We start from the raw sequence: 16,325 nt of genomic DNA, 5'->3' as shown, positions 1-16,325 counted from the left end.
TCACTCGCACACAAACTGCACTGGTTTACCTAGCTCACAAAAAGTGAGTGGAAGCTTATTTTCTGATTGCTGTATGCAGGAAATGCCACGTACACCTTACTTTAGTCTATTATGAGTAATAAATTATGCATACTTGCCAATCACTTTATGCCGACAATTACAAAATCGATAAATGTTTAGGCGAATGAACGTATGCAATAACTGTAACCTGATCAGAGTTAAAATCAGCAGTTTATATTAGTGGAAAGGTCGAGGTTGTTGTGATGCCTTCGCATATTTGGATTGTTAAAGAGTTCAGTTTGCGATGATTTTTTGTTTAGTTTTTTGAGTAATCCCCAAGATGTAGTGTAATTTCAGCGATTTTGTCTTGTACTATTAGTGACATAAGGGGTAGTACTCACGGTCTGCATCGGGGTGGAGTGGTTGAGCGTAGGCTGTTGCACCGCCATGCCCACTGAAGTCTGCACGATGCCGTTGCCGACCAAAGCCTTTGGACAAACACAGTGTGTTACAAGACTTACTACCTAAATATGGACGTCAATTTTAAATATATACGCAGAGGATTCGATAGTGAAACAGTTCAATTGTTGAGAAAAGCTTTAAACTTAATTTTACTTTTAGATATTTAATGCTTAGCCGACTTGGTTTATCTAACCTGCCATTTCAACTCGATGTAGCATTGTTATTATTTAATTATGGAAGAAAATAAAAAATACGAGTCTAATATTTTCTAATGATTTGTCTGACGGACAAATAATTGAAAATTAGTCATCCAGCCTATTACCTATTTATCGATTTTAATTAATATGTGGGTACGACTAATTATTGTAGAATATTTAGTAATGTACGATAATTAAGATTTGCAATACCCTTACAGGGTCATAAGTTGAGACTTTTAGTTTATGATCACCACCTATGTAATTGTACACTTATGAAGCAATAAATGATTATGATTATGATTACCTGCGGTTGCTGCGGCAGCGTTTGCACCTGCGTGAGCGTGCCACCCGGCTGTGCCGGCGCGCTGTTGATTTGTCCCACCAGCGTGCCCGCCTGCGCCATACCGCCCAGCTGGAAACGACATTCGTACAGTTTGACCAGTGTGGATGATGAGGAATAAAGGGGTTGGACAAGAGGGTGCACTACGCTAGAACGTGGCCTCATATGAGTAACTATAGTAATAGCTGCTTGCCTACTTATAATATTACTTAAGGACTGGTTAGCAGCTCCGATCGGGCGAAGTGCATCCAAATCCACGTGGTTATAGCATCGACTGGGGATTAAAGATCTTTTTTTCGAAAGTTACAAAACCAAATTGTTTGTAAATCACCAACCATAACATTAAATGTATTTATGTCGTTTATAGATCATAAACAGACCAAAGAGAGTTGAATTACAAAAACAAAACCGCATAATGCGTCAGTGTCTGAAATATGCACATAAAAATCAGCAGCAGCAATTGGAATTCAGACATATCACATTTCATCTATGTGTGTTTTTCTTGTCTGAACAACAATATTGTAGATTCACTGCGTCAAGATTTACTTACACTAAAGACTTAATAATACCTACTACTTATTTTATTATCTAACTCTCTCGACATTCAGTCGGAACGAAATTGCTGACTTGAACAACATTACTACGAACTAGTCAACAATAAGCTTAGTCTCATTAATTCTGAGAAGTTACATTGGCAATATTAATTATATTCACTTACCGGATGTATTTGCTGCACCATTGATATGGTTTGCGGCATGCCCGCCATCGGAATGGTTTGCGACACCGAGCCTACGGGCAACGTTTGTTGCATGCCCAGCGTCATTCCTGAGAACAAATGCTTCGTCAGCATACGGCCAGAGAAATGACGAGCGATGAAGTGATTTGCAAGCGCCATCGCGCTAACCAACTTGTTGAATGCGCTCACAGTGTTATGATCGCGACACATGGCAGCACAATTAAAAAAAGTTTGCTGCTGTTAAAATCACCAATTTAGAAAAAGAATGTATAAATCTAAAGTTACACTATCCTCAAATATCATTGTTGTCAGCATACGGCCAGACCAATGACAATACCGAGCGATGAGCGAAGAGCGCTAGCCAACTTGTTGAATGCGCCCACAATGTTATGATCACGACACATGGCAGCGCAATTATAAAAAGTTTACTATTTTTTTAACCGACTTGAAAAAAGGAGGAGCTTATTATATGCTACACAACACTTTCACCGATTCAGATATTTTTTTTTTTTCAATCTAAAGTTACACTATACACGAATACTATAGTTGTTTATAAATAGAAAATCAATTGGTCTAATTATAACAATGCATCTTCTTGAGGCTTTTAGATGAGTTGTTATTGACTAATACACAAAAGTTACAAGTACTACACCAGAAAGTTTATGAGAATGAGATTTGTGCGCATGAAAGAACCGTGCTCACTGTGCGGGCCAGCTGGGTCCACCGAAAAAGTGCGGAACTTTTGTGCAACGTACTTGTGCACGGCTTATCGAACAAATCAATGAGACTGAATGCGCATGCGTGAACACTTAGCGTGTCGGCTAACACGAGGCCGCACGAGGCTGCGGCCGTGCTGACGAATTCTGATGATGGCTAGAGCGAGTTCACATATTCTGTGCACAGCGGCGTAGCGTGGGACGGCCGAAGGGCCATGATCCGGGCGGCTCAGACTAGGGGACGGCGGGGAGAAAAGCTGCCGCCCCCGCGTGGTCTATTCTTCAGCGTCAGGTGGCAATGGATTTGGACATCACTGGACATGTCACGGGGGTATGTCTTAAAAGATCACGACATGCCTACCATTGATCGTAGAGGAGACAGTCCTTGTCCACATTAAGCAGAATGTCCTTGACTTTTCAATGTAGCTTGTGACGCTCTCAACTGGTGCTGCGTGAAGTTAATGACGCCCAACATTATTTACAAACTGACATTAGCAACTAGTTATGCTAAGAGTTAATCTTAATTGAATAAGAATTAAAAAATATATATGTTATGACACGGACATTTTGATTCCTGCCACGCACGCCGATACAAATAGCTGTACATTAACTGTTGAAATGGTTAGGTGCATGATGATGGTCCACCTCGCCATAAAAACGCACTCCGTTGTCTCGAGCTATTAATACGCTGAATTATTCGTGTTTTCACTCACATCTAATTACCTTTGGTTTAATGCTTGCTGATTTTTTTATATTCATTTAACGTACTTTTAAACAATGACTATACTGGTTGAATATCCAAAGATAACAAGTCAGAAGCATGGTGTTTTAATTCTGAAACACGCCAAATAAACAACGTGAAACACAAAATCCACATGTATGTATTTGCACAGCACAGTAATAAAAATCTCTAATAACATGTGATCATAATATAGCCAAATAGGACTAGACGGCAAATTTAGATTTGGTGGAAAAATCCACGCTACGCCAATGATTGTGCACTCTTGAATTAGTCACAGCTGGATTTTATCATCCGAAATATACCCGTTTAAAGCACACAAAGCCGTCAGTCAAAAACATATAAAACGCCTTGTTATTCAAGAAATTCGATTGTGTAGTCCAGATTGATCGATACTAATGAGGTCATAAATTAAAGCCGCTTTACCTTGTTGCTGATAATGCTGCACCATCTGTTGAGTTTGCTGCTGCTGATGGAGCATCTGTTGCTGTTGTTGTTGTTGTTGCTGCTGCTGTTGCTGCTGCTGTTGCTGCTGTTGCTGCTGTTGCTGCTGCTGCTGCTGTTGTTGCTGCTGTTGCTGCTACAGCCAATTCAGAATTAAATAGAGAAAACTAATCATCACTATTTAGTATAGCCCGACCAGGAACATAAAAACCCTCGCCATGTTGCGGAAAACTAATGGTACTAATTTCTTTTAATGGCAACAGTAACTGAAAACTTCATTGACATGATGTCACCTTGCATGTCAGTCTATTGCTGTCAAAGTGTAAACAAACTTTATTTTAAATGTGCGCAATTGATTTGGTGAATTAAATTGCTAAAATCTTTTTATAGTCGTGAAAGAAAAGTGGCTCACAATGTGTTAAAGTATTTGTCGAAGAAAAATGCTAAGGGTTCGGACAATATTTTCATTGAATAATGTTTCCGACAAAGGTTGTCAAATTGACTGACATGTTTATCGCATAGTACAGTCCACTATGAAAATTAGCTGTGGTTTGTTTCAACTACCTATTTTAAAAAAATTGTCACTTTCTAAGTGTTGAATTTTATGGAATTGGGAAAGAAGTACCGAGTTTGAAGCGTTCATGAGCAAACATTGCAGTTGAATATTCAAGTTCTGAGTTTGATTATTGATGAATAATAAAATAAATCCTACTAGCTCGATTGATGGTTTCATTTAATTTATTTAAACCAGGTTACCTATAATAATATTTTTTCGTTAATTTATGAAAATATCAAATTAGCCCGTAATCCTGAATCCTGATACATAAAGTTAGCCTATTAATTTAACACAGGTACGACTGTACTCAGTGTTGCACTATCAAATGCAATTGACGCGCCTCTATGCCAGGGTTTTTATGTTCCTGGTCAGGCTATACCAAGTATTACATTCGGATTTTTAATACAAACAGAGTTGTAGTAGACAAAGCAAATAAAAACGTTGACTTACAATAGCCTGCTGTTGCATCATGGCTTGTTGCTGGATGGACTTGTTGACCGAGTTCTTATCTTGCACGCTCGTGATCTGTCCAATTTGCCCACTTGAGTTCATCACCAGCAGCCTGTAAATTAATTCTTTTTAGTATAAATACTACTACTATTGATTATTAACTGCATGACACTGGAGCAGAGATTATAGATCCTTGTCCTCCCGCAAAATAGACTTTAAATGGGTAAGCGTAGAGTAAGACGCTCTATAGTAAGATGAGGTGAAGATTCGCGAAAAGTCGCTAGCAGAAGCTGGATGCGACAAGCCGAAGACAGGCAGAAAATGGAGTATATTTTAGCGCACATTTAATGGGATGACAAGTTTTGTATGAAGGTGATATTATATTACATGTACATATTCGCTGGGTGCGAAGTACTAGGTGGGGGTAACATAATCTATCACAGCGCTCATGGTGGTCAAAAGTAGAAATAATGTAAGCTCTGTCATCTGTCAATGGCATAGCTATTCTACATAATACATTTTAATATCATTAATTAATCGCATGAAAAGGGTCCTACTGGGAACTTAAATAAAAGAGTGGACTGTATTCCGATAGGGCTGGTTTAATAGCCGTTTACAATTTGGAAATAACTAGACTATACAACGTGGTAGTACAAAAATGAGTCACAGTAGTTGTTGTGCACAGATGTTTGCCTTATGATGAGAGCGTGAATTATTGAACTCTACCCTTGTTTTGTTCTTAATTCTTCTACATCTCGGACTTGTCCAGCCAATACCAACAACTTTCCTTTAAATACGGTTTGTGGTTGGAATTTGATATTGTAACACTCACAAACCCGGTCTTCAAAACAATACTCATTTCGATCTGAAAACGATATTTAATTTATTACTAGCGATACAGCAAAAAATTTAAATATATTTACTGTTATATAATGCAACCGTTAAAGTAGCTTTTTCTTTTTGCCTTCAGGTTCAGAATGTCCAATTCCCAAAATGTCCAACGGTTTCAAAATGTCCAATTCCCAGAATGTCCAATTCCCAAAATGTCCATTTCCCGAAATGTCCAATTCCCGAAATGTCCAATTCCTGAAATGTCCAGTTCCCGAAACGTCAAATTCTCAAAATGTCCAATGTACTATTATGATGGGTTTATTAAATAAGTCCTCATAGCCTTTCTTAAAAATTAGTAATTAATATATTTCTGTACGAATGCGTTTAGTTTTTGCAAAATCGGCATATAAACATAGAAAAATTGTATGTAACAAGTATTATTTGCAAAAAGTACGTAGAAAAAATTTAAAGCTACTGCACTTTATACTGATACAAGTATGTATAGTTATTTATATTTTTTTCTATTGACCTAAAAAGGAAAGAATAATTTGTAAATAAATAAATGATTATTTAAATTTAAGTATGGTTATTTATTAAATATTTTTAAGAAAGCCTATGAGGACTTATTTAACAAACCCATCATAATAGTGGATTGGACATTTTGGGAATTGGACGTTTCGGGAACTGGACATTCCAGGAATTGGACATTTCGGGAATTGGACATTTTGAGAAATTGACATTTTGGGAATTGGACATTCCGGGAATTGGACGTTTTGAAACCGTTGGACATTTTGGGAATTGGACATTCTGAACCTGAAGGTCTTTTTGGTTTACAGTAAAACTACAACTTTAAATGAAGTAAACAAACCCTGACACAATCAAAATTAAATACACTTTTTGGACTTACCTCATTTGATTTGAATGACCAAAATGATTTCAAGACCTTTTTTCCACCCAAATCGTGGTATCACAACAATTTATTAGTCGAAAATATTTGTTATTTTTCCATTTCGATATTTTTTCACAAATAAACGACCTAAATGTCAATGTGACAGAGCCCACAAAGTTGTGGACGCTAGTTGGCGCTGTAATCGTGCACAGAGCCAATATCAAAACATTAAGTTAATAAGTGGCCTACACATAAACGAGGCACCAAATTCAATACTTGTTGGTCTTTAACTTGTTTTGTTTGGATCTGAAGGTGATATTTAAAATAATAATTTAATACTCAAAGGCTTCAATGAGGGTTTTCGCGTATAAAAGATCCGCTAGATGGCGGGACGTGGATGTGGGGTCTGACTGCTGCGTGATTGGTGGATTTTGACATATCTGTCAATGTCATGTCAAAAATAAACAATCATGCAGCATTTGGACCTCGCGTCTACGTATTGCCATCTGGCGGATTTTTTATACGCGAAAACCCTCATTGCACTTACTGCTGCTTCGGCTGCATCTGATGCTGCATCTTGTTGGTCTGGTTGGCGGCGTCTTGCTTGGCGGCCGGCGCAGGCGACCTCACTCCGGGCTTGCCACGCTGTTTAGCCTGTGTACAAAAGGAAAATTATGTTTTAAATTCTACATTGGACCGGAATCATCACATTACCGGGTAGCCTCAAGCTCGAACTCCTTTTTTTCCGAAGCTCTTGGCCTGTATCTCACCTGATGGTAAGTGACGATCAGGCCGAAGGTGGAAGCGAGCTTCACCCGGAATCCTCAACCACGGAGGAACTGGCTATCTTACCTCTAACTGCCGGAACACAATAATGCTGTTAACATTGTTGTTATGGCGACAGACTTAGGTAAGATGGTGGTAGCTAGCCAGGCGGACTTAGAACAAGCCCTACCACCAACCAAACCGAACAGAAAAATCTGCCCCCACTGGGAATCGCACCCGGGACCTCTGCGTCTGAAGCAGGTGGTCTTACCACTAGACCACAGAGGCGGTTATGTTCTTCTGATTAATTCCGTTGTGGGTCCAATGACAGTTTCACTCTGCTGTGAGACAAATTTGACTTTTACTGGTTAGGTCTTTATTAGAGTGCAAGCTGTATGAATGAATGTAAGATCTTGGCTATAGTTGCAGCGGTGGAGACGTGAGGTTGGAATACTTCCGTTTAGTGGCGGCCACCAACCACTTTCGCTTGGGCGGTACCAAGGGACGTAGCACGTGGCAACCACTAGTGACTATAGTAAGTTGTCAGTATATCAACCTGTGTCACAGATTTCTTTGAAACCTACTTCAGGCACCAGTATCTCACAAGTGATAGGAACTAAGCTAAGACTATTAGCATAAAACCTTTGTATTTAAGTAAGCATGTTTCCTACTTTGTGAAGAGAGAAATAAACGATTATTATTATTATATTATTATTAGTATGCGCATTGTGCGGAGCCTAAAGCTGCGTATTTCAGCTAGTAGGCGCTGGTCTGGGTGTAAAAACAGATAATCGAGCCGGGTGGCACTGGAGAGCATATAACAGGGTAATACACGTAGTTTGTGTTAACTTCTTGTCGTATCGACAACAAACCTATATTGACTACACAGCGTCAGCCCAAAACTCCGCCACAAGAAGTTGTCAGTAGCCTTCATTAAATCTTCCTGCGTGCAGTTATTTGGGCACGCAGGGCACGACATCATGTGCTTCGTTGACTGGGGAACAAAAGCACACCTTAATTTCGAAATCCTCCTATGTTCTTCTGATTAATTTCGTTGCGGGTCCAATGACAGTGTAACTTTCCCCCGGGACAAACTTGACCTTCATTGGTTGGGTTTTTATGGCTGTCAAGCTGTAGATCCTGGCTACACAGGAGTTGAAGTGGTGGGAACGAGAGGTGGGAATAGTCCCGTTGCACTCCAAGTTTGAGCCATCCAAGAATCCCCACCTGAACTGCTTGTGTTAACTGACCTGGTTCTGCTGGTTGGCGTTGGTCTGCGTGGACACGGACGAGGCGGGCCGGATGCCGGCGGACGGCAGGATGTTGGACAGCGGCCGCGGCGCTTTGCTCATGCCGTCGGCCGCCGCGCGAGGCTTGGCCGGCGTCGGCGTCGCGCACGCCACGCTCACGTCTACGGGACAACGACAAACAAGTCATAAGCTGGGTAGCACCATCTTACTTTAACTTTGACAAACGTCAATCTGTCCAACTCCATACAAAATCACCGGTTATTGTTACGGTTAAAAAAGGTGGTGCAACTCAGCCATAGTTTTGAAAAAACACAGCTGAGTTGCTTTGACTATGTACTTGTACAGTAGATGGGCACGTGACACCTTGTGGATTTTCACAAGGTGATGTTACGTGATACTTTGGCGGACAAAATCAGAATCAGTCAAATTGTAATAATAAACAAAATGTGATGTTTATGCTTACAACCGCACCGATCTTTCGTAAATTAGTTATAAATTCAACATTTATTGGCCTTATGTAAGTATTTTGTAAATTACTGTCAAAGTCAGAAAATACTTTCAGCATTTGATAAATACAGGCCTTGCATACCGTGATAAAAATTTCGCTACTGAACAATATTATTTAAAAATCAAACAAAACATCGCACTTGCAAAATAGCTTCGCTTAACACAAACACAATAACCAAGAAAAAATCTACTATCTAACAATATCATAATTGTAATGGGATAAAATAGGGTATTTTACACCAAAAAACTGTGATTCATCACAACTTTATTGCTAAACAACGTAATTCTTTACGCGTATTCGTGTAAAATACCCTTAACGTATAAAATAATATACTTACTCGCATGCTGAACGTTGTTCTGCGGCGAGTGTTGAATGAACATCGAGGGCGGGGCGTCAGGCTGAGTGCCCCTGATGAATATCGGGTTGTGGGTGAGCAGGCCTCCGGCGGGCAGAGCCCCGGCCTGGATGCCGCCGGTCCACACCTGCGGTAGGGCTCCGGACAGCTGCCACGGGGCGAACTGCATCGTCTGGCCGCCAGCCTGGGGAGAAGTCGGACCATCAGGCAGCCACCGAGATATGAGTCTCGATATAGTTTCATCCACGAAGACGCGCCCCACCATTTTTCCGCTAATGTTTGATGTTATCGGTACACGCTAAATCATCCATGAGTGCACACGCACACTACAATAATGACGCTCTGATTTCTCGGATCAAACTCCCCGCACAACGCGCTTTCCTCAACCAAAAATTGGTGGGGCGCGTCTTCGTGGATGAAACGAACTATATTATTATGCTGTGTTGGACGAGGTTGAGAAGACTTTAATCATTTATTGGACCATTTACATGATGAAATAGTCTAATTAATTTATTACAGACTTCTTCACGCGAGTTGTATCTCATCTATCTAAACATAGTCGAAGGGTCAGTTTCGTTAGATGTTGTCAAAGTCCCAGATAGTTATCTGACATACAAAGGTTGTTTGTTAGTGACCTCATCTAGCAAAGATATCTGAGACATCTAATAGATACTGATAAGTTCCTTCTAGGCTATCAGGAACTTTATCAGCAAGTTAAATGAACTCGTATTATCAGATTGTATGAATAGGCATAATTTTCTTGCGACCTATTTATACAAATATAAATTTATTTTCAACTGTGATCAATATTATGATGTATGCAAGTGTAGTGAACTAAACAAAGTATAATACAACTTGTTCTGGATTATTTGCAGAAGCTCGTTAAACAATACTTTTAAAAATTCTTAAAGGAACTATTACGAAATATAACTCGCAGTAGTTCCTTCAAAAATACTGAACAAGGAGTTCCTGCGAATAGTCCAAACTTCTTACTAAACAACCAGCAAATAACGTCACAATACAAAAGCGCAAGCAAACGTTTTAAATACATCAATCAGACATAAAACTAAAATAAGTAATAGTTCGCTTTGGCATTGCATAATTTATTCGCAGTGAGCATGCGCAAATGGGTAAATAAAACAAAGCAAAAAGAAACAGTGAATAACACATTTAACAGATTACTGATTTATTAACAAGGTATTTGTTAATTAGCTAGTAATCATAAATAAAACTGTTAAATTTTATAGGTAAACCATTGTCTTGTTCATGTTTAAAAAATACCATAAAAATAAGCTGCCAATACAAATGCCTTAATAAATCTTTGAAAACATTTAGTGGAAAAGAAAACACAGATGCGATAAGTTATTTTAGTGCGTATCTTGCGAGTTGCTCATACATAGTAAGAGGCCAACTGCACTGCGCAGATTCTGACGCACACGAATTACATACATCTCAATATCATTCACATTGAAATTAACCATGGATGAGGTTATTCTAGAAGGGACCATCATCGAGTAGGTATTTACTTTTAGGCATCGACTATCGATATTTTAGAATATAGAACGTTAGCTTTTTAGCCCTAAAAATTAGTTTGGCGGAACCTTTGGCAACTGGTTACTAAGATTCGTAATAACCCCGCCGTTTCGTGGACTTACGAGCGTTGTAACGTAGGCCCTACTTGCTGCAGAGTATAAGGATACAAACCTGCAGCGGGCTGATGATCTGCGCTTGCGCCGCCTGCTGTGCGCTCAGCACCGGCTGCGAGACCTGCACGCACTGCGCTTGCACCGGCACCGCCTGCCCGGCGCCGCCCGAAGTCACCTTGCCGCCAGTCACCTTGCCGCCGCTCATCACCTGCAGTACACGAAGCCCGTTAACACTATACGACAATTTATATACTTGGGTGCACACTGAACTTTTCAATACGGGATAGGGTAAGGTGGTTTCTATTAGATGTATGATGTTCAGCGGCTCAGTTGAGCAGTTCTTATGGTGCAGTCCTGTTGTCCCCCCTGCTTGGCCCCCCTAGGGGAGCCAACAGGATTTCGAAATCCTGTTGTCCCCCCTGGCTAGGGGAGACAACAGGACTAGATTTTTAATCAATGATTTGAGGACTGTTGTCCCCCCTGGCAAAAATTATTTAAAAGCCATAAATTTTTATAGCATAATTTATGAAAAACTGAAGTATTTGACTGAATGCCAAATTGCCAAACTGAATACCTAAACGTTTGTCTCAGTTTGTCAAGGTAATAGCTAATTACAATTTTGATAGGTATTGGTGCCGGCCGGTATTAACTAACACTTACAAACTTGAAATTTGGCAGGTAGGTTTCCTTATAGGGTGTAGAATCCACTAAGAACGGAATTTATTTATTAAAGGATTGAAAATAATATGACGAAATCGCGGGCGGCTGCTAATTGAATCACTGTCACTGAGCAAGTAATTTGTTGAATATTATTTAACTAGCTGTGCCCGCGACTTCGTATGCATAAAAACCCGTTTTCGCAACATTTTTCATTTTTGCTCTGCACCTATTACTCGTAGCGTGATAGTATATAGCCTATAGCCTTCCTCAATTAATGGGCTATCTAACACTGAAAGAATTTTTCAAATCGTACCGATAGTTCCTGAGATTAGCGCGTTCAAGTAAACAAACAAACTCTTCAGCTTTATAATATTAAGTATAAATTTAAAATTATTCAGTTTTAGCATCCTACCTACTAATGTTGTAATAAATGCGGAACTTTGTGAGTATGGATGTTTGATACTCTTTCACGTAAAAACTACTAAACGGATTTTTACTTACACTTGATAAACTTTACAGTACCTAGATAATATTTTTTATACATGAGAATAGCATAATAGAGGTACTTAGCTTTTGCCTACGGCTTTGTCCGCTATATGTTTATATTTATTTATAAAAAAAGATAAAGTTACTTTCGCATTTATAATATTATTTAGTAGGGATAATTCATAACGAATCTGTCAAAAGCAAGTAAAGCAGATTTTGAAATAGTCTGAAATAGTACCGGTACCAAGAACTTATATTTTTTTCGTTATCCAAATGTTAATTATTATTTGACATACGTTTAGGTATTCAGTTTGGCAATTTGGCATTCATTCAGGTACTCCAGTCCTTCTTAAATGTTATAAAATTTTATGGCTTTTAAATAATTTTTGCCAGGGGGGACAACAGTCCTCAAATCATTGATTAAAAATCTAGTCCTGTTGTCTCCCCTAGCCAGGGGGGACAACAGGACTGCACCGTTCTTATGAGCTTGACAAACGTGTATACCAACAACATACAACTAAAAGGAAGGGACGGAGAAATATGCATTGTAACATTGTACCCCGTGTAACACCTTACCCTACCAATAACGCTGATTAAGTAAATATCTACTCGACTTGCCGGGAGCACTACCAGGGAGATATTTTTATGGCCTCTTTTAGTCGATATCTTAAATATGTAGGTACTTTATTGCCAATCTTAATTATTAGTAAACGTAATCGTGTGTAACGTCTAAAAGATCTCATCTAGCTACGTTCGATTCTATAGACTGGAATAAATAAAAATTCCTTGTTATGCATAAATAAAAACTTTTGAATTCGTAGATTCAGATTAGTAAATATATTAAATAATTTTGATAAATTGAGAACACGGAACACAATATTAAACATCATAATTTCTTATCTACATGTTTGAGTCCAAAACATGACGACAATCGTACCCTCAAGATCAGTCGCGGAGGGTAGAACCTCGGTTTGTTAGAGGCGTCCATCAAACAAGCTGTATCCTGGTATATTCGCTGACAAAACTCGCAATCAAATATACATAACAAAGTGCGTGCGGAAAAGAATACGCTGGACTCAGTGGAGTTCTTCTGATGCCAGCGTATGAGTAAAAGACTATCCCTCTACGACCTACGATATAAAATTGTTCTTCTCTGATCAAAATACGTGGGGACTGACATTTGAATTAAAAATTCTCACAATTTCACAAATTACTGAAGTTGCACTTTAATTTAAACCACTTAATTAAAAAAAAAAACACCTCGAATGTATTAATTACTAATACACTATAATCTTAATAAAATAAACAATATCAGAAAAATAAACTGACTGAAATATTGGTTCCCATCACATGACGAAAGCATAGGCCGACTGTTTAGCGAGTAATGCGAAAGAAGTTTGTTCTTTCGTTGGTTTTACCCATGGCATACACTATTATACTTTGAAATGTGACAGCTGACATATAATGTTTGGTGGTCAAACGACGCCAATGCATGCCAATGTCACGGTAATAATATCATACAGTATTGTAACTTCATATAAACAGACGAAACGAGAACTTTCTTTCGAAATTCAAATCTCGGTATGCGCTCGGTATGCAAAAGTCGGGGGTGTCGCGAATGTGCCGAATGGACGTCGGTGGCCAAGTGTTAAAAATGACAAAACTGATTGAATTTGAGTGACCGTCATTTACGGTCAAATTGTTCAAAAACTAGGCAATTTGTCATTTTCAGTCAGTTTGATTTGAAATGAAAATTATATTGTATTAAACCAGCTTTTGCCCACGACTTCGCTCGCCCGAAATTAACGTAACAGATCATTATGATTATTAAAGTTTCAAAATTATTTACGTAGTTTTAAATAAATTAAATCTACTAATCACAAAACAACACACATTTTTAACCTATTCCATTCACAAAGTATTTTGTTTGTCTAACTAAATAAAAAACTACAATCACAAAACTAGATAGAAATTGTAAGTAGGCAGATGTAATTAAACTGGGTACTGTAGGTGGGCAGCCCTATCGCATGTTGTCATACTGTGACGTACCGCGCGACTGTTGACATTTATTTCAAAAATATGGCCGAGTTGGAATACTGTATAGATAGTATTACCGTGCCAATGTGTGGATAAATGTAATACTTCTGCGAATCTTACGCAGCTGCTGATATAGTAACACTTTTTTCTGTTTAATATTAATATATTAAAATGTTTGTTACTTTTATAAAACTTTGCGTAAGTGTTAAGGGTCATAACAGACTTGCAACTTTTCCACAAAAAAGATAAACGCAGCAATTAGTTTCAGATTTGTACGCAAAAAACCGCAACGATTAACTCAAGAATCGATGTGATCACAAAATATTTAAATCACTGCTGATGCTGGAAGTAACATGTCTATTATAGCCGTAATATCCATCGGATCTCTTGAACAGTAATAAGTTAAAATAAATGTGTTTACCTTATGCATGTCAGCAGACTTCTGTTGCTGGCCAATCCCAGATACGGTGGGCTGGGAGTGCGACGGCAGAATGTTGGGCTGCGAGTTGATCACGCCTAGGGGGCTAAACACGAACGTCTGGTTCTGGGTCGTGGGGATCGCCGGGATCGTGGTATAGCCCGGGAAGGGCGCTGCCAATCAAAAAACGCACTTAGTACATACCGCTCTACGGATCATTCCACCTTACTAATTAAACGATAAGCCTTGCATATAACCATTAACTACCTAACTACAACAGCAAATTCCAACCGACAATGTAACATAGTTATTTGTTATTAGTGAGATTGCTGAACAAACAATATACATCAAAACGTCCACATTGAAAATTAAAAAGCTTATCTTAGGCTCAGTGTGTCAAGGGACTAAACATAAGAATATATGAATCTGTGAGCGTACTCAATGCGTATGGATGTGTATAAATTAGATTCAGCAAAATATTTTAATGTGTAGTCCCCTTGAGGCTAAAGAATGAGGTGATCGCGTGCGCGGGCCACGGGCCGCGTGACGAGCGCACGCGACGCGTCTAGACTAAATGCGTCGAAAGCCGAAACAATAACAAGCTGCGCTTACGATGAAAAGACGTGTAACAGATCCTTAAGAAGCATCGTTTGCGTGTTTTCTATAAATAAAATGATTTCTTCAAATAAAAAGCTTCATAGACTCAGTCGAAACGCCAATTAAATATACACAAAATAAATTAAGAAATTTAAAAAAAAATCCCGAAATCATATTACATTCACATTCGTTCAATCACGAGACTTTTAACAAAAATAATTCAGTTTTAAAATGTATAAACCTTGCTCCTGATAGGTAGTGAGACCTGTAAAATTTACTGCAAAACTAAATAGTGTAGAAATTCTTATTCGCATTTCTAGTCAGGGTACTACAAAATAATGCTTCGGGCGGGTCATGGCGAGAACTGATTAGTGTCTTATGTGGGTCTAATGTGCGGAACTAAACGCAGTTCTGTAAGCTTATTGTGTATGTGAAAAACGCGTCCTGCAACTATTGTTAGTATTGAAGTATGTTTTCTGATGTTATAAGCTGTATATAAAAACTACATTTGTTACGATGTAGGTGGGAGCCCTCTCCCACTTACATCAGGTTTCTTTAATTCATACAAATTCTATGCGTCATCGAATTTGCTTTGCTTAATAAGTGAAGTATTCATGGATAAATAATGGGTCGTACATATTAACCCGTACTTAATCTGTTATATCTGCTTTAATATACATTAAAGATAGTAAAATATAAAATAGTGTAATTAGCAGATAGATTTCTAGTATGTATACAAAACTAGTCCGCAGGATTAGTACCGCAAATAACAAATCCTTGTAGCGCAAAGCCAAATTAATAACTTAGCAATTTATCGCTAAATGTAGTACTTATGTCTGAATTGTGTAGTTATTTAATGTAGTTCATTCTCATTTAAATGACAAACGGGTGTAATCTTAATATTTAAATAGGGAATATGCAATTTTTTTTTATTTCTCACATTTCAGTAGCCTTGGCATCAAATCAATCAGTGTGTTTCTTTAACAAAAATACCTAAGATATAAACGTTAGAGATCTCATGACGTCGGCGGTTATGTTAGAACGCCACGCAGAGTCCCATTCAAATTACTATGGGCGGGTGACATTTGACGTCTCGCTCAGCTATTTTCATACAAAGTTTAATTAAACACTTGTAACTTTTTTGTTTCCAGTCCGATTTCAATACTAGTTTTTCAGAAATTCTATAATTATTGACTTAAATCGATGCATATTCCCTATAGTAATCATATTGGTTCCAAAGCCA

General features: G+C 38.5%; 1 protein-coding gene across 3 annotated transcripts in view; it reads right to left on the bottom strand.

The window, feature by feature from the left end:
• LOC135087227 (polyhomeotic-proximal chromatin protein-like) overlaps nt 1-16,325 on the bottom strand; it is a 59,849-nt gene that overhangs the window by 20,867 nt on the left and 22,657 nt on the right. For all 3 annotated transcript variants that reach the window (XM_063982065.1, XM_063982066.1, XM_063982067.1), the window contains exons 10-19: nt 14,489-14,658; nt 10,943-11,092; nt 9,221-9,422; nt 8,376-8,536; nt 6,908-7,014; nt 4,641-4,752; nt 3,617-3,770; nt 1,718-1,824; nt 964-1,071; nt 402-488 (exon numbers count right to left, since the gene is read on the bottom strand). In XM_063982065.1, coding sequence (XP_063838135.1) covers nt 402-488; nt 964-1,071; nt 1,718-1,824; nt 3,617-3,770; nt 4,641-4,752; nt 6,908-7,014; nt 8,376-8,536; nt 9,221-9,422; nt 10,943-11,092; nt 14,489-14,658 — 1,358 coding nt within the window. The remainder of the gene's footprint in view (nt 1-401; nt 489-963; nt 1,072-1,717; nt 1,825-3,616; nt 3,771-4,640; nt 4,753-6,907; nt 7,015-8,375; nt 8,537-9,220; nt 9,423-10,942; nt 11,093-14,488; nt 14,659-16,325) is intronic.

The sequence above is a fragment of the Ostrinia nubilalis genome, chromosome Z (assembly GCF_963855985.1).
Source record: "Ostrinia nubilalis chromosome Z, ilOstNubi1.1, whole genome shotgun sequence".
Taxonomy (NCBI): domain Eukaryota; kingdom Metazoa; phylum Arthropoda; class Insecta; order Lepidoptera; family Crambidae; genus Ostrinia; species Ostrinia nubilalis.
The sequence above is the reverse complement of the archived record's forward strand: the minus strand, read 5'-3'. Positions and strand labels throughout refer to the sequence as shown.